This window comes from Populus alba, chromosome 14 (genome assembly GCF_005239225.2).
Source record: "Populus alba chromosome 14, ASM523922v2, whole genome shotgun sequence".
In the NCBI taxonomy this organism is placed as follows: Eukaryota; Viridiplantae; Streptophyta; class Magnoliopsida; order Malpighiales; family Salicaceae; genus Populus; species Populus alba.
The window spans coordinates 22130052-22155368 of NC_133297.1; the positions used below are offsets into that span (position 1 = coordinate 22130052).

The 25317-nt window shown below is 32.6% G+C and overlaps 1 protein-coding gene and 2 pseudogenes across 3 annotated transcripts; all 3 read right to left on the minus strand.

Moving 5' to 3' along the window:
• Positions 1–425: 425 nt before the first annotated feature.
• On the minus strand, positions 426–4586 carry LOC140954567 (uncharacterized; annotated as a pseudogene).
• A 1490-nt stretch (positions 4587–6076) lies between these two features.
• LOC140954568 (uncharacterized) lies at positions 6077–6748 on the minus strand (annotated as a pseudogene).
• Positions 6749–21917: 15169 nt separating this feature from the next.
• On the minus strand, positions 21918–24697 carry LOC118031232 (probable isoaspartyl peptidase/L-asparaginase 3). 3 transcript variants are annotated; one of them, XM_035035582.2, is made up of 7 exons: positions 24573–24697; positions 24185–24359; positions 23808–23872; positions 23315–23707; positions 23140–23198; positions 22714–22818; positions 21918–22314 (listed from the first exon to the last, which is right to left on the minus strand). In XM_035035582.2, the coding sequence occupies exons 1-7, from the start codon at positions 24630–24632 to the stop codon at positions 22095–22097; spliced, it is 1077 nt and encodes a 358-aa protein (XP_034891473.1). In that variant the 5' UTR covers positions 24633–24697; the 3' UTR covers positions 21918–22094. The 3 variants fall into 3 exon arrangements, with proteins under 3 accessions (XP_034891473.1, XP_034891475.1, XP_034891474.1); XM_035035583.2 differs by lacking the exon at positions 21918–22314 and adding an exon at positions 22327–22598; XM_035035584.2 differs by lacking the exon at positions 24573–24697 and having other exon boundaries at positions 23315–23723; positions 24185–24253.
• Between the last annotated feature and the right edge of the window lie 620 nt (positions 24698–25317).

Sequence of the window (25317 nt, forward strand, 5' to 3'; positions counted from 1 at the left end):
GTAAATTTTTTGATGAGGGTGGCATTTCCACCACTCTCTGTGAAATGCCGACATACTTTATTTGTTTATAAATTCATCGGTGATTATGGCATTTGCACCAAGCTACTGTGAGATGCTGAAGAATGTTATTCGTTTGTAAATTCATCGATGATGGCGACATTTCCCGCTCTCTATCAAATGTTGACGGATACATTTCGTTTGTAAATCCCTCGGTGGGTATTTTTAAATTTTTTTTTTTTTAATTATTTAGAGTAAATAATATAAGGTTATATAAATTAATAGTACAAAAACCAATTATGCAAATAATATTTTATTAAATATCAAAAACAAAAAATAAAGTTAAATAATACTCATTAAAAATTGAATGTATTTAAAATATATATATTAAATTAGCATAATGGTGAAGCTGGAGGAGGAGGAGGAGGCTAGTTGTTATACGGCCAAAAAGGGGGGACACATGTATCACCACTCTGTGATACCATGTTCATGATTATTTGGCGAAGCTGTTCATAATTTGCTGAGAGTTGCTCGTATTTCTCGGTGAGATGAGCCATGTTTTGTTCATAATACACTGATAGTTGGTCGTATTTCTTGGTGACATGAGTCGTGTGTTGCTGCAAGGCCACGAACTCTTTAGATTGGGTGCTTGATACTGATTGGGAGCTCCTAATGGTTAAGACACTACGGGTTGCCCGCAAGTTCTCGGCCGTAGTGTTGGAGGTAGCCCGTAGTGTTGGAGAGTCCGTATACCCAATTTTTATCGGGTCCACTGGACAATCCTACCTTCATCCACAAATTTGGATCGAAATACAGATGGTTTGAAGGATCGTCTCCATATCTCTGCCTCAATCGACTATTATAGGTCTCTTGAAAATGAGAAAAGAAATCATCATATTCAATTCAATAAAAATGATAACTTACGAAATAAAATGATTGAAAGAGCATCCAACAAAGTGTTAAGCGCGGTTGTCAATAAACTGTTGCACCCTCTTTTGGTGGTCTTAACTCCGCACGTGCGTCTCAACAAACAGCTCCATTGGGCTCGGCTCACACCCAAGAGATGTAGCCTGTAAGGAAAAAAATTAATTAAGTAACAACAAATTATTTAATGATATATTTCATTTAAATTAATCTTACCATCCATTTCACATGTGCATCAAATGGAACAAATCTGATGGTGTGCATTGTCACTGAGCCATGAATTGGCCGATTCTGGTTGTCAGCACCAAACTGTGAGCATCGTGTGAACCATTCAAATGTCACGTGCTCAAGATATTGCGGCCATAAATCTATCGGGATGTATAGCACTTTGAAATCCCTCCAAACTGCCATATCGTTCTAGCCTTGGAGACCATTATCTCTCATGGTTATTTTTGTCTTTTTTATGCTTTATATCAAAAATCAGGTAACCTACTTCCATAGCGAGAAATTAGATTTTGAAACATAATTTTTTTAAGAAAGAATATTGTATTGTTTTCGATGTTATCTAGTTGCCGCGAGAATATTGTATTTTCCCTCACAACAGTGTCATGCGCACTGTCCCAGTTGAATTTGTTATGTGTGTAAATAATTAATTTTAAATAAAAATAATAATTTATTTACAATTATATTAAAAATTTATTAAAAAATAAGCTAGAAATTAGAAATTAACCCCAACCTCAAATTTGTCAAACCATGCATTGATTTGAGGTATCTATTTAGGATATCTAGATACCTAACTCCATTAAAATAATGGAATCCGACGATTTAAACGCCGATGATATTACTCGGGTGGCCTCAATATTTGTGAACTTTGAAAATAACTTAAATTAATGAAATATTGATTAGTTGTTCATAAATTATGTTATAATTAAAAAACTAAAAATGAAACAAACTTACATTGAAAGGTCATCTTTTCATTGTGCCTCGTACTTGCGGGTGAATTCATTCCGCTGCGAAGGCACGCTGCCTCTACATTGTGAAACCACGCTGGAAGAGGTAGCATTGGTAGAGTAAAATTGAGAGAAAATAATTAAATTTATTCCTGCATATTTAATTACTAATTACAGGGTAAACTCAACAATAATAATTACAATTCAACAAATTATTCAATTATTATGGCAATACAAACAATAGAATATATTCAATAAATTAAAAAAAAAACTATAGACTAATAATTAAAATTTTTGAAGAGATCAAAAACCAATTTTTAGAAGGTAAAAAAAATCAGAATTCTAAGCCAAATAGAGAAAATGACATAAAATCAGAATCTAAGCTAAAAATCTAAAAATAAAAAGAAAAATAATGAAATTTAATTAAATAACATCTTCTAAATATAATTTGAGGATTTTTCATATTTTAGTTGGCTACAATCGACCAACCCTCCTATATAATTAGGGATTTAAAATTATCTAGTAAAATTTCAACTTAATTCAGCTATGAAATCAAATGTTATAAACTTTTCTTGTCAAATATTTTATTTGGTGCAAACAAATTTTTTATTAGGTTTAACTCTGCTCCATAGTTTGCTATACTTTCTACTTCTTCGTCATCAATTGAATAGTCATCACCTTCAGCGCAATCTTTAATATGGATATCATCATCATCTTTATCGACATTTGCTTTTCCACTAGAGCTCAAAACAACATTCAACTCCTCTATATCAACATTTACAAGACTTTTATCGAAAACACAAAAATTTGAATTTTCTTCCAAGTCAATTAAAGGAGCAACTCGATATGGTTCAACCAACTCACTAACTTGAAAGACTTCATCTCACACACTTGTGTCTTCGTTTTCATCCTGAACAACCTCAACACAACCCCTGGGTTTAGTTTTATAATGAATAACTAGTCAACACTTGATCGATCCTTTCTAAAGGAAGGGGTGTATATGTAATAAACTTGTTGACATTGCTTTGCGAAAACAAAGACATCGTTTACGTTGCGGAGTCTAACTTTTAAGTTGATTTCAACCAGACCATAGTGATGATCAACTTTGATTCCTTTGTCGGTCGTGTCATACCAATAACATTTGAATAAAAACACTCTATTATGCTCGCTATGATATTGCAATTCAACGAGCTCTTTTATTCTACTATAGTAGACAACTTTTAACTCACTACTAGTCGATCCCTTAACACAAACGCCGTTGTTGTATGTCTTTCTTCCATGACTGTATTCAATAGTATGGAACACATATCCATTGATAAAATACTTGTTATAGCACTTAACTTTTCTTTTAAGGCCCAGGCTTAGTGAAGACAATGACTTAACAACACTCCTTCCCATTTAATAAACCTTGAATGTAATGCTTAACAATGAACAGTAAACAAGAATTTTGTAATGACATGCTTATAGTAATTTTGTAAGTGATAATGAGTTTGTGATAGTACTTACATGTGTTCTAAACCAGGTGGTAAATTGTTCATCTTGTAATTGAAAGATTTAGGATTTGGTCAGTTGTGAGTTATTGGACAACAAATATTATCGATGTTGCTTGCAAGGTTGTTCCAAATTATATGAGTTTATGATATTACAATATATAAATAGTATATTATTAACAAAGTTTAATTAGTAGTGCATATATATACTTACTGAATAAAAGGTCTTAGCTCATCACAGTTAAATAGAACATAATTGTGTGCATGTCTTAAATCTATTTCCGATAAATATCTTCTCCTTATATCATTTTTAGGTGTGGGTCGTCCAGGATTGGAGAATATTGACAATTTTCCACTGGAAGACACTTCACCACCATTATCATGCCGTGGAACGCAATTGATTATCGTTCTTAGATGAGATTCGAAATAGTAAGAGATAAATGTTGAGATCTCCTCAATAATATAGGCATTATATATTGAAGCCTTAACATGCATCTTGTTCTTAACCTTTTGTTTTAGATTGAACAAGCACCTGCATTAAATTAATCAAATATTTTCAATTAAAAATAACAAAGAAAATACTTTTATATATGAATTACATTGCACATTGCAATTGTAATATCTAACTATTCTAATGGGTACATCTATCTATACTGAACCAGTCCTCCAACTTTTGCCTTGAATGGTAGATGTATGGGGAGATGCTCTATTGAGTCAAAAAATGATGGAGGGAATATCATCTTAAGTTTGCATAGTGTCTCAACAATATTTGTTTCCAGCCTCTCAATGTGATCAACATTCAACTTAGTGGAGCAATATCTCTAAAGAAATGATTAATCTTCGTAAGCGCATCTCATATCCCTTTTGGCAACCAATCACGATTAGCTAATGGAATGAGTGTTTGCATAAACACGTGGTAATCATGACTCTTCATTCCATACAATTTGCATTCCTCCATATTAACCTACCTTGATATGTTCGAGGCATGTCTATCGGGGAAACACAGACTGTTAAGCCATTTATAGACTAGTAGTTGTGTGTTTTTCTCTAACACAAAGCTTGCTCTTGGTTTTGCAACCTGTGACCCATCATAAACCAACTCTATATTTTGATGGTTACAGAACAAAGCTATATCTAATCTAGCCTTGATGTTGTCCTTTGTCTTCCTCTTCACATCCATGACGGTGTTGAAAGTGTTCTCAAACACGTTCTTTTCTATGTGCATGATGACTCAATCAAAAGATTGATGTCTTCTCCCAAATGCAGGAGTGTCGAAGTAATAAATAACCCGGCAAGATTGAGGTCGAACCACAAGGAGGTTAACTATATAAATTACAAATAATAACAATAACAATAACAATAACAATAACAATAATAATGATGATGACGATGATGACGATGATAATAATAAGTTAAAGAAGACTTTGAGATGTAAGATTAATGTGAGGATTAAATAATGATAAAAACAAATGTCAAGGTTAGAGGATCTACTAATAGTATTAAAAATAAATGTAATATAAACTTTTTTTATTACTCAACTGGAAACCACAGATAAAAGAGGTTCCAATCAATGATTTGTCATTAATAGCTCGTTATAAATTGTTAACATGATTATATTAATTATCTTATTTGAGTAACACCAAACTTTTAAATATTGTCAGGAATTTATGATGCTAACTTATGTTAACAACAAATCAAATTCCTTTCGTAGTACATGTGTAGGTTATACCATATGGGTTGGCTATGAAAGTGCCAAACATTTGTTGTACCAAGTGTTATACAACACAAATCTAGATTAACCATTTAACAAGCAAGGTATTAAGAATTAATAAGATAAAAATGATAAGACATGTAAGTTAATAGCAAGTTGTTTAGGATATAATAATTGAAGTCCATATTGAGTTTATATTATACTTATCCTAACACCATTAGTGAAACCTTTTCACCTTGATATAATAAACTTAGCTAAACATAATAAAGAAGAGAAACATAGATAAACTAGATAAGAACATAATTATATAAGTATGGTAAAGTAAATGAAAAGCATAAACAAGAGATTACAAAAACTATAACATAGAATAAAACTTGAACATTACAAAATACAAAGAAAGAATCGGTGCATTTGGACTTCTAGAACTCGAGATATGGGCTAAACACTAAACAGTGTCTGGGCTGCAGGAGAGATTCTGACTTTTCCGTTGTTGCTACAATTTGAACTTGAAAATGACCTTTTTAAATCTTGGACTTTTCATGAAAGTTTTAGGCTTATGTGTTAGCTTTCTAGCCATATAAACCAAACTAAAATCCAAGATCTATAGCTCCAAATATGACCCAATGACTGAACAGTGTTCCAGTTTGGACTGAACTAGCATCTCTTTTCTAAGCTTAGCCCTATCTGTCTTCTCAATTTCAGTAGTTAAACTCATCAATCAATCTTTTCATTTATGTGATAGGCCTACATTTAAGATGAATATTTACCATAAATTAAAGGTATTTTATAATATTAGACATGATATTTTAAAACATGCTCTAGTTAAGGAGTTATTGATACTTCAAGTGCAAAATGATGATATAAAACCTTGATAGAAATGCACTTTTAAGTACTAATCACATGACGTCAAGGTTATGGTGAAGGAGGTTGGGCTTCCAATAAATAAGCTCCCTAAAGATACTTCGCTTTACCCTATTATGGGTCAAACCAAAACTAGGAAACTACTACTTACCTGATTGAAGACCAAACACAATGTCATCGTACTCTGATACAACATCATGCAATTCTTCACCAAAAAGATATGGGGGTGCAACATCCTTTTCAACTCTTCCAATAAAGAAATCATTTTTGTTCTTTCTATACCTGTGATTCGATGGCAAGAAACGACGGTGACATTCTAAATAAGAAGCCTTACCTCTGTTTGTTAGCGTGAATGCCTTGTTGTTTTCCATGCAGTATGGACAAGCTAGTTTTCCATGCATGCTCTAACCAGAAACCATTCCATAAGCTGGGAAATCATTGATAGTCCACATCAAAGCTGCCCTCATAACAAAATTTTGTTTCCTTGATATATCATAAGTCAAAGCCCTGGAGGACTACAAATGCATCAATTCATCAATTAACGGTCGAAGACAAATATCTATATTCTGGCTCGGGTTGCTTGGACCGGTTATGATAGTAGATAAAAACATGAACTACAACCTCATACACATTCTTGGTGGCAAGTTATAAAATGTGAGTATGATTAGCCAACAAGAATAAGGAGCAACAAATGACTTGAATGGGTTGATTCCATCTGTACACAACCCAAGACGCACGTTTCTTGATTTAGCTGAAAAGTGAGGATGCACACTATTAAAGTGTTTCCACGCTTCACCGTCAGAAGGATGCACCATCACTCTATCAATTGCATCATGTGATTGGTGCCATGTCATGTGCTCAGTAGTCTTTGGTGACATGAATAACCTCTACAGTCTAAGTGTGATTGGGAAATATCTAAGTTTTTTATATGCTACTAGAGTCATTCCCCTGCCAGTTTTGGGTTTGTAATGGGAATGCCCATATGTCATGCACTCGATCAGCTCAGCATTTTCAAGGTAGTATAACATGCAGAAGTTAGGGCACATGTTAATTTTCTGGTATCCTAAACCGAGGGGTTTCATCATGGACTTCGCAGCATAGAAGTTCTTTTTCAGTCTGCTCCTTTTTGGTAAAATGCTTCTCACCCATTCAATAATTTTATCATACTTGGCCTCACTCAAGTTGTGATCTGACTTGATGGTGAATACCTGTGCTACGATCGATAATTTATTGTGGTTCATGGAACCATCCCATAATGGTTCGTCAGAATCTTTCAATAAATCAAAAAACCTAGCTGTATTTGCATTAGGTTCTTCTTCTATGATTGGACATTGACTGACATTACCTTGATACATTCTCATTGCATCCATAAAAATTTCAGAACATAAACTGCAATTTTTGTTTCAAGGATCGGTTCTAATTTTCGTTGGTGGATGTGTGCTTGCAACCAAGGTTTGTTTTCTTGATAATTTTTGGTTTTAATTGATTTTGTTTGCTAGTTTAATTGCTTCCATATCTTAGATAATCACAAACCAAATCCCCCTAATTACATAACGTACAACATAAAAATCTGACTTGAAACTTCCTCGTGGGATCGACCCCTTTGTTGCTTTATACTATCTCGCTTGCTCACAATTCAAAGAATTGATTGATTTGTTTAACTATTTAAAGTGAAAAGATAAAAAGAGGGCTAAGCTTAAAGAAGAGATGTTGATTCAATTCAAACTGAAACATCATTCAGTTATTGGATCATAACTAGAGCTGTAGAACATGGATTTAGGTTTGGTTTATATGAATGGAAAGCTAAGATATAGGCATAAAACATTCACGAAGAGTGTAAGATTCAAAATGGTTGTTTTCAAGTTCAAATTATAGAACCAAAAGAGAAGTCAGAATCTATCCTGCAGCCCAAACACTGTTCAGTGTTCAGCCCATATCTTGAGTTCTAGAAGTTCAAATGAGCTCATTCTTGTTTTGTTAGAAATATGAGACAAATTCCCAAAACTTTCATGAATACTATATGTTCAAATTCTAACGTTAGCAATGATGTTTTGTTCAAGAACAACAATAATAAGAAGATAATAGTTGTCACCAAGTTAAGAGGTGCTCACCCACTCAATAATTAGTCATCAAATCAATAGTTTTGAGCAAGTAAGGAAATAATCTTGATTTGAAAACCAAGATGTCTAAATATATGGAAAATGCCTCCTTTTATATGCTAAAATTCAAAACTATTGATTTGATGACTAATTATTAAGTGGGTGAGCACCTCGTAACTTGCTGACAACTATTATCTTCTTATTATTCTTGTTTTGTTCAAGAAGATAATAGTTGTCACCAAGTTATGAGGTGCTCACCCACTCAGGAGGTGCTCACCCACTCAATAATTAGTCATCAAATCAATAGTTTTGAATTTTAGCCTATAAAAGGAGGCATTTTCCATATATTTAGACATCTTGGTTTTCAAATCAAGATTATTTCCTTACTTGCTTTCTTTCTTTGTAGTTTTAATGTTCTATTTTTATTTCATGTTATAGTTTCATTAACATCTTGTTTATGCCTTTCATTTCCTTTACCATACTTACATAATTATGTTCTCATATTGTTTATTTATGTTTCCCTTCTTCGTAATGTTTAGTTAAGTTTAATATGTCAAGGTGAAAAGGTTTCACTAATGGTATTAGGATATTTATAATATAAACTCAATATGAACTTCAATACTTGCACCAAGAAAGTTTGTTATTCAGATGTCTTATCATTTTTATCTTATTAATTCTTAATACCTTGCTTGTTAAATGGTTAATCTAGATTTGTGTTATATAACACTTGGTACAATAAATGCTTAATCCTTTATAGCTAACTGTATGGTATAACCGACACCTGTGTTATGAAAGGAACTTGATTTGTTGTTAACATAAGTTAACATCATAAATTCCTGACAATATTTAAAAGTATTGATGTTACTTAAATAAGATAACTTATATGATCATGTTAATAATTTATAATGAGCTATTAATGAAAAATCATTCAATTGGAACCTCCTTTTATGTGGTTCCTAGTTAAGTAATAAAAAGAGTTTATATTATACTTATTTCAAATACCATTAGTGGATCCTCTAACCTTGATATTTGTTTTAATCATTGTTTAATCCTCACATTAATATCACATATCAAAATTCTCTTTAACTTATTATTGTTGTTGTTGTTATTGTTGTTGTTGTTGTTGTTGTTATATAGTTAACCTCTTTGTAGTTCGACCCTGGTCTTACCGAGTTATTTAGTACTTCAACACTTCTCCACTTGGGAGAAGACATCAATCCTTAGGTCATGTCAAGTTTTTGGCACCGTTATTGCGGAGGTAATTTACTATATAAATTATATATTTTATTTTATTTTTCTTTTTAGTTTTATTATTTTTCTAATTTTTTTCCTTGTTTCTTCTTTTTCTTTTTCTTTCCTTTTGAAATTGCTTAAGAGTTTGGATATGCACATTAAGTGGTGGATGATTAGTACTTAAAAGTGCATTTTTATTAAGGTTTTATATCATTATTTTGCACTTAAAGTATCAATAACTCCATGGATCAATGTACTGAATGTATAACTTTTATTAGATCCTTTTTGTTTAAAATTATGATGACTATTAGTAGGATAAGACTGCAAACTCATGTTTATGTATATATTTTTAATATGAACTTCAAATCAAGCAACCTTAATATTACGTGTTTGTGTAAGTTTCACTTTGAAATGAAATGTTGATTGTATGGATTGTATTTTGATGATGTGAGGATTTAGATCTATTGATTGCCGACACCATGTGGATTAAATGCATATATATATATAAAAAAAAATTACTGTGTTTTGGGCTTGAAAAGCCGGGTTGTTACATATGCATTCTGCAAAACCTGTGAAAATTGTCAAAATGTAGGCTTCATTTCAAAACATAGAGAGTTTTTAGATAATCTTTTATTGACTCTTGAGACATATCCTGGTGGAGATGTGAATCATGCAATTCATGATTTATAGCTCCATTTTAATATAGAACATGCTCATCATAGTCTTGGGAATCTGACTAGAAAAAAGACCCTATTTGTCAGTTTTTAAGAAAACTGGATGAGAAACATATCCCCGACCCAGTTTAAGTCGTTCTTGGACGTAAAACCAAAGGAAGATGTGAGCCACAATCACAACTACAATTTAAGCCTTAATTTGTAAGAAATTGTGTCTTTTGGTTTTATTAATATCATAATATTTGTGTTTTGTTGTTTCTTATATTTGTTTAAGTGTGTTTCAGGTGATGTCTTCTATACTCTATCGTTCTACCTTATAACATTTAGGACAATGTTTCATTTTGGTTGGGGGGTGGCAGTTGATAAAAAAAAATTAACTTTTTGTTGTTATTAAGACCATTTGACAGAATTGTTATTGTTAGGATGACAGAGTAAGGAAGAATTTTATTGACTCTTGAGACGTATCCTACTAAGCATTTTCCAATGGTTATTTGCAAAATTCATAACAAGGTTTCATCATACTTTTCTTTAAATATTCAGGTTTACAAACTCTCACATTGTTATCACTTGATTCTGCTCATATACTCATTTGACAAGTATTTTAAACCTTCATTTTCATACACACTTTAACATATGATTGTGGGTTGCACATTGGATTATTACATTATGTTCTTTTGTTAAAGGTAACAACTAAGGGGAATGAATAGTATATAATTTGCAAAAAAAAATTAATAATATTGATGATAATAAAAATATAGATAAGTTTGTTTTTGTAGCCCCCTTAACCTAAGCAATTAAGCCCGAATGAGTGTTTTAACACATAATACCCTAAAGTCAGCTGACTTGGGAGCTATTGGCCTAGTGCTTGTTACATGGGTTAAGGAGAAAAGCTTAAGGGAATCAAACATTACACTATCTATATATCAGTATCTACAACCCGAGTTACTAAGCTCGTAGGGGTGTCTCAACAACTAATGCCCTAAGACCAACTGGTCTAGGAGCCATTAGCCTAAAGCTAATATAATTATGCCTTTCATTTTCTTGTAGTTTTATTGTTCTAGTTTTATTTCATGTTATAGTTTCATTAAATCTTATTTATGCCTTTCATTTCCTTTACTATACTTATATAATTATGTTCTCATCTTGTTTATTTATATTTCTCTTCTTCATAATGTTTAGCTAAGTTAAATATGTCAAGGTGAAAAGGTTTCACTAATGGTGTTAGGATATGTATAATATAAACTCAATATGGACTTCAATACTTACATCCAAGAAAGTTTGATATTAACATGTCTTATCATTTTTATCTTATTAATTCTTAATACCTTACTTGTTAAATGGTTAATCTATATTTGTGTTGTATAACACTTGGTACAATAAATGCTTGATCCTTCATAGCCAGTATGGTATAACCAACACCTGTGCTATGAAAGGAACTTGATTTGTTGTTAACATAAGTTAGCATTATGAATTCCTGACAATATTTAAAAGTATTGGTGTTACTTAAATAAGATAACTAATATGATCATGCTAATAATTTATAATAAGCTATTAATGACTAATCATTCGATTGGAACCTCATTTGTGTGTGGTTTCCAGTTGAGTAATAAAAAGAGTTTATATTATACTTATTTGAAATATCATTAGTGGATCCTCTAACCTTGATATTTGTTTTTATCACTGTTTAATCCTCACATTAATCTCACATCTCAAAATTCTCTTTAACTCATTATTATTATTATTATTATATATTTAACCTCCTTGTGGTTCGAGCCCGGCTTTACTGGGTTATTTATTACTTCGACACTTTTGCACTTGGGAGAATACATCAATATTTTGGTCGTGTCAGTAAGCCTAAATTGAATAAAAAGAAAAAAGAAACTCCTAAACTAAATAGGAAGAATAAAAAACACTAGAAAAAAAATTTATAAACTAAATGGGAATAAAAATAATCAAGGAAATAAATATATTTCTCGATAAATTCTTATGCATCAATCTCCTTGGGTTGGAAGGAGTTTATTCTCGAGTTCAAATTATTGTTGTGTCCAATCAAGACTCTCTAACCTTTTTTCTTTACTTTACTTTAGAATTTGCATAAGAAACATCAATTGATAAATGATTTCTCTTCCACTGGCTTCTCATGTAATGAATTGTAAACCTCAAACTTTATTTATCCACATGTGTTTAATCCATATAACCTTTAAACAAATCTATCTTAATGATAATTGTAAACATGTGATCAACAAAGCCAAAGCTAATAATTGTACCGTACATGTTCTATTTGCACTCAATCTTTAACTTATTGACGAAGACACTATTGATGACATCATCGTCATTATTTTCGTATTATGTGTTATCATTATCTATATAATCATCATCAAAATAAACATCATAAATCTCCAAGATACTCATCTCAATCAATAAGCTAACTCTTTTACTTATGCCTTTGAAACATATTTCAAAATTGGTTATTGATTTGTGATCACTCTCCTCACAATCCTCCAGTTTTTTCTTCATCTCCGTCAATTTTTGGGTAATTTTTAAAATTACCTTAGTAACTTTATCATTGGTAATCGACATGTTAATTCTGTAATTTATCTTTGCGTGTCTTCTATCACCAGTTCTTGGATGTGTTTTTCTTGAGGGAGAACCTCCTCATTTCCTCCTACATGAGTAGATTTTATTCTGTAGCCACCTCTTCTAGCAATGGTTATTTAGAGGCACATAACAACTAACCACTAGGAATCGTTTAAGTCTAATACCAACTAAAATGAACAAAAATAATACAAGAAAAATAGCAAGCATATGGAACCCATAATTTTTTTGAATAAGATCACCACAAGAACTCTAATTTGAATTTTATTATTGGATATTTTCTCTTCAAATGGTCTCCTCAAATATAAACTAAACAATCCTATTTATAATAGTCATTGGCCTACATTGTAAGAAAAAAATAAAATTTCTAAGCTAAATAGGAAGAATAAAAACACCATAAAAAAATAATTTTCCTAAATTAGATAGGAATAAAAATAACTAAGAAAACAAATAACTTCATCTAAAAGTCCTCATGCATCAAATTAATTTTAACATTTTTATAAAAAATATTCCACTCTCAACTTACATTAGACATTAGGCATGCATACCAAAACATTTCCTCAATCAAATACCTTTATGTCAAATATTTGCATGTACATCCAACTCAGCTATTGGCTTGCTAGCTAATTACCCTACGAAAAGCTTTTGTTAGTTACAAGATTATAGTACGGTAGAAGAAGTCATAAAATGGATACTACTTGTCATAGGGCGACGTCGAATGGTAGGATTCCCTCTTGGGAGGTATTGGGAAAGGAAAGAGTTTTGAGTTTAATCATAAAATTATGATTAAGGTTAAAGAGTCGCCACCTAGTATTATGGTTACTAGGAAAACTATGGTCTGCGAGAGTCTAGGTAAAGGACTAGTTGTGTAAGGGAAAGATGCGCCAACCCTAGTACATCCTACCTAAGATAAGTTGCATTGTTGTTTGACTATTATTCTAAGTCGTATTCTTGTTTGATGGTCTTGTTTAAGTTTCAAGGCAAATCTTCTTTTGTGAGAAAGTCTCTACCTTATCAAGCTAAATCCTAATTGTTTTAAAGTCTAAATTTTAGCATCATATTTATTTTGCACTTTTTTCTTTATCTTTAATATCTAATGGCATACTCTGTTATGTAATTTTACACTCTCAAGTATTAAAGTCCACAACTAAACCCTAATATTTTAAATATAAAGTGAACAAAATGATTGGTGAAGGGTTTTTAATATTTTGGCCAAACCCTAATGCATAACCATAAATTGGTTATGATATCCATTTTTTTTTTGTATTTTTAAAACATGAGAAAAATGCAACTTTTTTATGAAAATATATTTGAAAAACTTTTAGGATTTGTCTGTATGCATGAAAATAATTTTTTTTTTTTTGGTTTTTTGAAAGAGGAAATTAATTTAAAAAACTTTTGAGATTTTTTTAATTAAAAAAAAAAAAGAAGAAATGTTTTGGAGAAAACAAAGTATTTTATACTAGATATGTGTCTTACAATGTATAAAATCACTAATTGTTTTTAAGGACTTTTGAAATTTTTTTGGCATTTTTTTGTTTTTTTTATATTTTTATATTATTTATTAATATATTATTATTAAATATATTGGGCTAGGCTGGACCCAGCCAAGTCGAGTTGGGCCAACAACGACCTAACAAACCTGGATCCAGCCTAGGCCTACATGGCCACTAGCCCAACCTAGTGACCATGGGGTTAATTATTATGGCCACTACATATAATATGTAGTGGGTGGGGGGTTTGGAGGAGGAAGAGGGGGGGAAACTCGCCTGTCTACTTTGGGGACCTTTTTGGTGTTGTAAGGGAAGACTGATGTGTGGTTGGTGGTGGAAACAGTTGTTGCGATGTTGCGGTCGCACAAAAAGGGGTCGATCCCACGAGGGAGGTTCAAGTCAGATTTGTATGTTGTATGATATGCAACTGGGGGGAGGGGTTGTGAAGTTTTCTAGGCTCAAAAGAAAACAAAAACTATTAAGCAAAATTAAATAAAATCAGAAAATTATCAAGAGAACAAACCTTGGTCATAAGTAAACGTCCACTTACAAAAATCAGAATTGATCATGAAAACAAAACATCAATTTATATTATGAATATTTATCTCTTTTTAACATTGATTAGTTAACGAATCTGTCATATATCTTACCCTAACCATCAAACAATCATAGTGTCTGCACTAGTAATTTAATTCAATGGCAGCCTTAAGAACTAGATAAGTTGATTAATCAAGAAAACATAACTATCTGCGGTCTATGTTTAATTTGATTGAATGTTCCCCCTAAGATTAATAGAATAGATCTGCCATAATTATTAAACTCGGTTGTTTCACAAATTCATATACCACAACTCCGATTTTGTTATCAAACCTAGCAATAAATTGTCTATAACAATAACTTAGAGTTCGCTCTAACAATTAAAATAAACAATCATAAAAAAATAAGCATAGGAGAACAAACATATTCATCATGTAATGTAAACACCCAATATATATATATATATATAATGTCATCCACCATCGCTGCCGATTTCCGGATTGGCAGCAACGCAATTGCGTTGCCGATTTCTGGATCGACAGCAACGCAGTTTTCGCTGCTGATTGAAGAGCTGCGAGGGAGGGGTAAAACCAGTTTTGGATATATCAAAACAAGAATAAGAACACATCTAAACCAACCCAAACACTCCACCTCATTTAATGGAGAGTATAAATATAAGAAGGAGAGAGAAGGTGACTCTTCCTCTTCCCAAAGTTGTCTACTGTAGCTGCATGTTGCTCTTCCCTTCCTCTTTCCCAATAGAAACCTAAACCAAACCAGTAGAGAGTGCCTTTTGAACGTGTGAGGGAAAGATGAGACTTTGAGAGAAATTTGGACAGCTGCCTAGAGGGAAAGGAAAAGGGGGCCAGAAAACATGAGAGGAAGAAGAAGGAGGAGAACCAGTAAGAGAGGAGAAAGAATACTGTCAAACCTTCCTCAAACTTAGTTAGATTAGAAAGGTATAGGTCATGAAACTCCCTTCCTCTTCTTTTTAAGACCTAGAACCGAAAATGAAGAAGAAGACCTTAAGAAAAATGACCTAAGACCTAAGACCTAAGCTAGTTATGAAGGAAACTGAACTTAATTAAGAGGACAAGGAAACATAAATGAAATGAGGCCAATTCCCAAAACATCTAACTAAGAAAAATGAATAAAATGGAAATAACAAATCATGGTTGATAGTTGGCCTTAACTATGGGGTTGGACAGCATGCATGTGTGTTATGCTGGAATTTGTTGAAAGATTATATGCTGTAATTGATGGTTTTAAATGTGTGTCTTCTGCTGGAATTTATTGAAAGATTATGTGTTGAAATGGATGGTTTCAATGTGTGTGTTTTGCTGGAACTGAGTGACAGTTTATATGTTGGGGTTGTTATAGCATATGTGGTGTGTGTTCATGCCAAAATGCGTGTTGTGCAGTGAATTTGCGGTTCACTGCTGAAACTAAATCTTCTATAGCGAATTAGCATTCATTGTCGAATTGTGTGTTTTGTAGCAAATTGTGACTCGCTGTCGAAACTATGTCAGCTGCAGCGAATTAGCATTCGCTGCTGAAAATGAGTTGTTTGCAGCGAATTAACATTTGCTTTACGAATTGTGTGTTCTACAGCGAATTGTGATTCGCTGCCGAGACTAATTTGCCTACAGCGAATTAGCATTCACTGCCGATAGGTGTGTTCGACAAAGAATTTGTGATTCGCTATTGAAGTTGAGTTGTCTGAGTTGCCTATAGCGAATTAGTGTTCGCTGCTGAATTGTGTGTTCTACAGCAAAATTTTGATTTGCTGCCGAAACTGAGTAGTTTGCAGCGAATGTGCGATTCGCTGCCGAAACTGAGTTGCCTGCAGCAAATTAGCATTCGCTGCCGAATTGGGTGTTCTGCAGCGAATTTGTGATTCACTGCCAAACTTAGAGTGTGTTTGGTATTGCTGTAGCTGTTGTGGTTGTGGTTTAAAAAAAGTTGTTTTATAAAAAGTACTTTTAGTTGAGGTTGGTTTGAAAAAATAGGTGTTTGGTTAAAACTGTGGTTGAAATTGAGGTTGAATAAAAAATAGTTTAATATGTTTGGTTAAGAGTGTTTTTAAAATTAAGGTTATCAAATAATTTTAAAAATATATATTAATACTGATGGTTTTTAATTTAAATGTTATAGATTTAACTATTGCTATTACTTCATAAAATAAATACTATTTTATATAAAATTAGATAAAATATTATTAGGAATAAAATTGATTTGATATTACAGTGCAAGTGAATTTAATTCACTTTAAACTAATTTTTTTAAAAATATATATATAAAAAACAAAACACACTTATAAAAAAAAAAAAAAAAAAAAAGAAGTTCACGTGAACAGTGCAACTCATTTGCACTGTTCGCGTGAACAGTGCAACTCATTTGCACTGTTCGCGTGAACAGTGCAAATAAATTGCACCGAGGCGTGCACAGTGCAAGTGAATTGCACTGTGCACGTAAATTAATTTTGAGAAGCAGCCAGGAGCTGCTTCTCAAAATTCGCGTGTAAAACGCGAATTTTCATGGGCCCCACCAAAGTTTTATTGCGTTTTTAACATTACCAAACGTATTGTTTGCTGTGGTTGCTTCAAACGCAGAAGCAACCACGCAATTAGTTGCATGCAGCGAATTAGTATTCACTGCCGAATTGTGTGTTCTACAACGAAATTATGATTCGTTGCCAAAGTTGCATTGTTTGCAGTGAATTTGTGACTCGTTATCTACAGCAAAGTAGCATTCACTGCTGCAAAACATGTTGGCTACAATGAACCAATTTTCGTTGCCAAAACTGTGGCGCTAGTAGCAAAATAGCTTTCCCTGCTGAATTGGCACCCTGCAACAAACCAAATTTCACTGTCGATTTCTACAACAGGCCTCCTAGACAGAAATGACTTAAATGCTAGTAACAATTTCATGGTATGATGGTGTAAAATATGGAACACTTGAATGTGAACATATGAACTCTTGAAATAAGTGTGGTGACGAATGTGATTCAAAGATATAAATGTACTGATTTATGACCATTGATGTCTTAGGTGGTGCGGTCGGGATTGGATCATCATTAAGACAAGAACAACCCATAGGTGGAGCAGGTAGGTGACTTTCACCTTCCTTTTTCATACGTTGAATAATGAGATACTTTATCATGAATGTTACCATATTGTGTTAGAACAGATATTAGATTGTCAAACACTTAAATGTTGACAAATGGATGATTAGCTTCGGCTAATGGCATTTAAATGGATGACCACAACAAAGGAATGATTAGCCTTGGCTAATGGCATCCGAAGGGATGACCGGGACAAATGATTGATTAACCTTGGCTAATGGCATCTAAATGGATGATCGGGACAAATGATTGATTAGCTTCGGCTAAAGGCATCCGATTGGATGACCAGGACAACGGTAGATAAACTTTGGTTGATGGCATCCGAAGTGGATGACTGGGGTAAGTGAATGGTTAACCTCAACAAATGATGCCTTAAGAGGATAGCTGGGTTTAAGATTATGGTTGATTGCAAGAATTGATACATCTATATGTACTACAAGTTGTTTATACCAAGTACATGAAGAAACTATAAATGTCATGCATCAAACATGGGATAATGTTAATTCTTCATTAAACTGCCAGACCGTTTAATTATTATTATTATTATTATTAAGTAATTGCATTCTCTTAAATGTTTTGTACTGCAATAGGGACGTAACACCAACAAGATGCTTAGGAAACCCAATATACAGGAATCTACTTTTGCAAGGAATCATGTAGTTGCATTCTAAATCACGATGTATTTTGTATGAATCAATGTACTGGACGTATAACTTTTATTAGATCCTTTTATTTAAATTCATGATGACTATTAGTAGGATAGGAATGCAAGCTCATGTCTATGTATGTATATTTTTAATGTGAACTTCTAATCATGCAAACATAATATTATGTGTTTATGTAAGATTCACTTTTAAATGAAATGTTGATTGTTATTGATGTATGGATTGTATCTTGATGATGTGAGGGAATACGTTCGCCGATTACCGACACGATGTGTGTCAAGTACAAAAAGAAAAATTTACTGTTGTTTTGGGCTTGAAAAGCCACGTTGTTACATATAAACTGAAAAGAAAAGGTAAAATAAATCTCACAATTCTTGAAATCTCAAAGTTTCTGTGTCCTTGCAACCGAGAAAAGGACTTGCATGTTTATTGAACAACTAACCAAAAAGAAAGAAGAATGCATGAATACGAGTTTGTGGGAGAAAGGGTTTGTGTTCCTCTGTTCTAGTCGTCCCCCTCCCTTCTCCTATTTTCCTTCTCTCTCTCTCTTTTTTTTTTTTATAAACTAGGAAACCCTAGTCTCTATTTTACAAAATAGTCCTCTCTTAAGTAGACAGTTTACATTTAAGTACTTCAATAACTATTTTCCTAAAAAGGATAGATAACCTTGCATGAAATCTTCAAGCTTTGACTTAGAGGAGCTAAATTGATGAAATAAAAACTTAGATGTCGGTTTGGATGCTTTGGGACGTAACTTGGACTCGTTTCTTCACAAAACCTGTTTGCTGGCAGAATTTATTTGTCATCTTAGAAAAATCATATCTCCCTCATATGAGATCATTTTTTGCTAAAATTTGGTAGGTTGATAGGTCTTGATTCAGGAATCCAAAAAAATTACATTTGCATTAAATGGATTTCAGTAGTTCAAGATATTCAAGTTGGAATGGTCAAAGGTCAACACTAGTAGATTGCGAGATTTGACTTTGAAGGATGCAATTTCCATACTCTTTTTTTTTTTTAATTTTCTTTACTTAGATTTCCAAAAAGGTATAGATGTTAGGTTTCTAATTCCACTAGAATTACTTCATTTCAACCTTTAGAGCTCATGCTCTGCACAAAACATTGAATGAATGTTAAATCTGTTAATTACCTCAAATTTACTTTTTTTTTGCATCTTTCGTCTAAAAGTACCTTCAAAACATAAAACAAAGAATATCAAGGCATTTTATATATAAAACATAGGCAAAACACTAGTTAAATATGAATGAAACTATCAAATAATATAGTTGCATCAATAATGGCTGAGGCGTGGTGGATGAAGTGGCCAAAATGGTGGTCGAGAGGGGGGAAAGAAAAAATAGGTAGAAATATGGCTTTTTCTCAACTTTGGTTTTTGATTTCTCCTTTTTTAGGGAATGGAATCTACCTTTATTTATAAGGGGTGAAAGAGGGACACTTTGTCTCTTTAAGGGACAAATCTTGGCCCTTAATTTAGCTGGGAAGGATCTGAATTGTTGGCTCAAAGTTGCCATCATGGCTTGAGAAAGTTGCTGTGACAGGACTGGTTGGGTTAGCCATTTTAGCGCGGCACCGAGGCCATTATGGTATCAATCGGTCAGAAACGACCATACTGGGGTGTAGTTGAAAGTCAAACCATTAGTTTCATGCATGTTTTGTCAAATTTTGTGGAGAAATGAAGCATTAAATACACGTGAAAAGTGGTTACTCGAGTAGTTTTTTTTGCGAACAGGAAAAAAGACAATGATCATCTATCTTTTTTTGTTTACTTTTTTCAAAACGGTGCCAATTTGGGTTGTTTAGGGTTTTATTTTAGGGGCTTGGTCAAATTTCAATTTGGTCCCCTATCTTTTAATTTCTTTCAATATCACCCCTATTTGACCCTTGACTTTTAATTTTTTGCAATTTTTCCTTGTCGAACTTCAATGTCAACCCAAAATTTCAACGACTTTTTCATTTTGGTCATTGATCTTGGATTTATGCAAATTAACCTTTAATTGACTATTAAACTTTCAATTCTCCTCTATTTCACCTGTGATTTCAATCATTTGGGTCCGTATAGTTTGTGTCTTTTACGAAATGGTCCTTGGCTGTGAATTTCTTTAATTTAGCTCTTAATTGACCTCAAAACTTTGATTTTCTTGCAATTATACCCCTGAGTGAACCAATTGACTTTGTAAAAATTAAATTTGATCTCTTAAAATTCCATTCTTCTTAATTAAGCCCAAATTGGGCTTCCAAACCTAATGTTTCACCAATTAACTCTCTAATAAAATTAATTTGACATATTTAAAGTATAATTATATCCTTGCACCTAATTAAATCCTTCAATTGGACCCAAATTAATTCTTAAATATAATTAAATTTTAATTTGGCCCATGATTAAATCAAATTGACCTATTAAAAATAGAATTATGTTTTTGGACTTAATTTTCATGTAGATTTGTTTAATAATGATTTAATTTGACTTTGAATATGCATTCTCTTTTCAGTTTTTTATGAAATGGGGGTACAATTAGGCTTTCGATTCCATCCAAACTTGCAACTTGAGTTTTTTTCTTGCTTTTGTCAAAATGTCAGTTTTCTTGCTATTATTATTTTATTTTTATTTTGAAAAGAAAAAAGATGAATTTGAAAAATAACCCAGAAATGGGTTATAACACTACTTGTGTGTATTAATGATGTGTCTTAACTTCCAAACCCGAACAAATTAACAATCTAATATAAAGATAAAGAAAAATAGGTTTGGTTATATGATTTTTTTTTTATGATGTTTATACTAAAATTACATGATTTATAATGGAAATAAGAGATAAAGTTTAAATGAAACTCTTTAATAAGTCAAAGACTCCACATAGGAGTTCTTATCAAGATAAAAACACTACTTTTTTTGTGATTAAGAGTGTTAAGTCTGATTTGTTCTTTAACTAATTTTTGAAATATAAGAACAAGGAAGAAAACTCTCCAAGGAAAAAGTTAAAAAAATCTTATATTCTTTCAAAAATATCTAATATTTGGTCTGAAACACCATTAAATACTTGGAATAACCTTCCAAGTCTAGGAAATATCAAAATGTCATAATTGAGATCCAAATATATAACTTTATTTAGAAAACTAGACAAATAATAAACATCATGTTTTACTTATAGAACACATAAACATATACATAAAAATTAAAACCATAACTTTTTGTACAAAACTCCAATGCAAGTATAGTTGGACAAATTGAAAAGATAACATTCTGAACTTAAAAACTACATAGAATTGGTTTATTTTACAATGCAATAAAATGGTGACAATTCAAAATTAAATTGGCTTACGAGTGAATAACAAACCTAAACTCTCAAAAACTCTCAAATTATGAAGCCTTATTTGAAAACAAACAAATAAATCCAAACCATTTTCATTTAATTTTATAAGCCTCCAAACTTATCAAAATTTCATTCGCGTTAATATGACTTGTTTAGACACTTTGTCCTTGTTTCGCTTGTACTCTTGTAATTGGACCATTTGAATGCACATACACATTGAAATCAACACTTTCCATGTTAGAATCATGATGCATATCTATTAGAAAACAAAAATAATCTTGGTCTATCTCAAGAACGCTCTCATTCCAGTGGAACCTCCAAACAATTGGAGCTTACAATTACACAGGTGAAATGTAAAAATGTCATTTTAAAGGTTAAAACAGGCCACTTGCTAAGCGAGGAAGTTGCTACTTCACGGAAGTACAGTAAAAACCTCCACATCAACAGTTACTGGACTTCTGACGGAGTACTCAAATGTCCATCCATGACAAGCACCAGCATGCACACCATTTTTATTGACAGCAACAACAGCTCCCACAAAATCTGGAAATTTTCTTGCAATTCTTGATATTGCATCCTTTGCAGCAAGCCTAGGTTCCATACCTAATCTCATACTTTCAACAACTTGATAACTGAAAGAGACAAGGATAGCTTAGCTTTAAGTAAAACCAAAGCATCAAATAAATGAGACCAGGCTAAATACTAGAGGTAGGTTGAAACTGTATAAGAAAGACGAGTCTCATATTTGCTGGAAAAGTCTCAAACTTGAGAATCAACTCATAGACAACCCAAACTAGTTTATTATTCCTGATAGAGCCAAACCAAGCAAAATTTCCTGTCAGCTGAGCGTATTTCCTGTCAGCTGAGCATATTTGTCTTAAAGCATCAAGATTGACAGCATTATCCCGAGTTCAGCCTATGTAATGGAACTCTATAAGCATCGGTCGTTAAATGGTGTGAAAATACCTGATGGTTTACCAAGAATAACTTCATCATTCAAAAAGTAAAAAGACTGATATTCATTACAATACCATGGAAGGAAGCGCATCATGATGTCACCATCCCCAGTTGCACCACAAGCACCAACATCAGTATCAGCATATGCTGAAGATCCCGCAATGGGTCCATCACCTACCCTGCAGTCAAAGAAAGAATACATTAAATCAACGAGATGAAAGCTTAACCTGAACCAAAATACCTTACACGGGGGGTTTGAGGGGTACAGTACTCAAAACTTCTTGTCAACCACAATATTTAAAGGAAAAGCTTTTTACATTTGAAGAGATATCTCAAAGCTTAAAGACTCAAGGGTGGGAGACAAGATGCTGCTGATGACAGCTACCAAATTTCATTGGAAGCAGAATCTGACACGTTTTGATCATAGTTCATTTCCACAATGTTTACAGTAAATCGCATTGGCAATGGATTCATCCACATCGACTTCATATTCACCTTACCTTCCAGGGATCTTATAAGTGGCTCCATTAGTTGAAGTTCCAACAGCTACATGTCCCATCTACATGAAAAGCAAAAGAATTCCTTCTGTAAATATATATGCAGGAAGACTGTGTATGCCCGTGCATGTGTGCCCGCATGCTAGTGGAATTCGTATCTGCAGTTTCATCAACTTACTTTATCAATAACAGCCATTGATATGGTGTCATGATTGTGAGGACCAACAAGAGATGATCTTGGTTCAGCAACTCCCATCAGGTTGCGTGTGGAACACCCCCCCTCTTTAACATCCATGCTAGCCTTTGCATGATAAGGGCCACAACTATCTAAAGGAACAACATCTTTCCAAAAATTAGGCTGGCAGTTATTCTCTTTCCATTTACTCCATTTCATGATGGAATCAGAAGAACTAAGGTTACTGGGTCCTGGGAGACCCATTGAAATGGAAAAGGCTGAGGCCTTCTCCCCGACAAGCAAAGTGTGCTTTGTATGCTGCATCACTAATTTTGCAGCTCTAATTCCATCCTTCACAAATCTCATGGCAGCAACAGCTCCAACCTCCATTGTCACCTATGCATGAAAGGATCTTCATTTATAAAGTAAGCAAACCAGCATACAGCAGTAAAGAGAACAAGAATATTAATGAAAGGAAACAGAGAATAGTGTTTACCCCATTCATGATCAAGGCATCAATAGTAGTTTCTCCATTCTCATCTGGACTGCCCCCCGGTCCCACTGTTCATTCCAGATTCAAATTACTAGAGACAATCAGTTAACAAACCTTAGCTAAAAGCTACAATAATCAAAACACACATCTACTACGACTAGATATGAACTTGAGAGAACACATCATAGAATTCGCAATTTGAGATGATATGTTAAAACACTAAACATGAAACTTCAAGTAAATGATGTTCTGCCATACAAATCAAACAATTAAGGAATTTATTTAAGAAAATGGGTCTATTTTATGAAAGATTAAGTATTCTATTGAGTCATTTCATGGAAAGATTAATAACTAATTAACATTTAAATAAAATATTTTACCTGTACCATCACACCTAAGTTCCTCACAAGCAGAACAACCCTCCACAACAGCATCAACAGCAGAATGGCCACCATCAACAGCCCTCCAAGCAGCTCTAACAGCTTCTTTGAAAGGCCAGGTGCTCACTACTAATGGGTACTGCTTTGAGATCGCAACCCCATCATCTCCTATTACCTTATAAACCATAAATAAATAAATACCCATGTCATAAATTGCTAAGAACAATCAACATTCAATAAAGAAATTGAAATATAACTGCAATTCTCAAGATTTGATCTTTCATTTCCATTTTTATTCCCTTCGTTTTCTCAGTATCCAAACAGAAGTGAAATGAAAAGTTATCTTTTAAAAAAGAATAAAGAAAAAGGAGAAAGATAATTCGTTTACCATGGAGAACAAAGTAGAGAAGAAGACAAGAGTGATGAAGGGCAGGATTCTGTTGGCCATGGAACTGGGACTCTGTTCCCTTCTGCTCTGGTCTGTTAAGCTGGTCTTACAAATAAATTTGACCATAAAATATTTTTAATTTTAAAATATATTAAAATAATATTTTAAAAAATATATATTATTTTTAATATCAATATATTAAAATATCTAAAAAAATTTAAAAAATAATTAATTTAAAATTTAAAAAAAAAAGCAAAAAAAAAATTAAAATACAAAATTCCCAAGAAATGATATGTTATTTTTTTAATTTTACTAATGTGGGTGTTCAGATCAACTTATATGTATTTTAATTAATTTTATATATTTTGAAATTAATGATTATATAAATTTTTAATAGTTTTAAATAAATTTAAATTTATAATTATTAAAAAATAAACTTAAGAGTTACCCAATTAAATTAATTATTAGGATTTACGGCATGCTATTTTGATTACATGGAGGAGGTTCGGGAGTTAATCCAATAATTTGTAAGTCAAAAGGAGGCCATTTTACAGATGTGTACTTTGGAGTGGCAAATTGTTTTAACGAACATTACAATATAATATAATTAAGTTAAAAGATAATCAAGCCTTCTGAACTCTTATTAGTAAAATTGCAATTTGTACAGAACAAATAAATTCTATACAAATTGCTCGAATTCATTTAACTTATTTCAAGGCACTTGAAATTATCATTTGTTACTTGC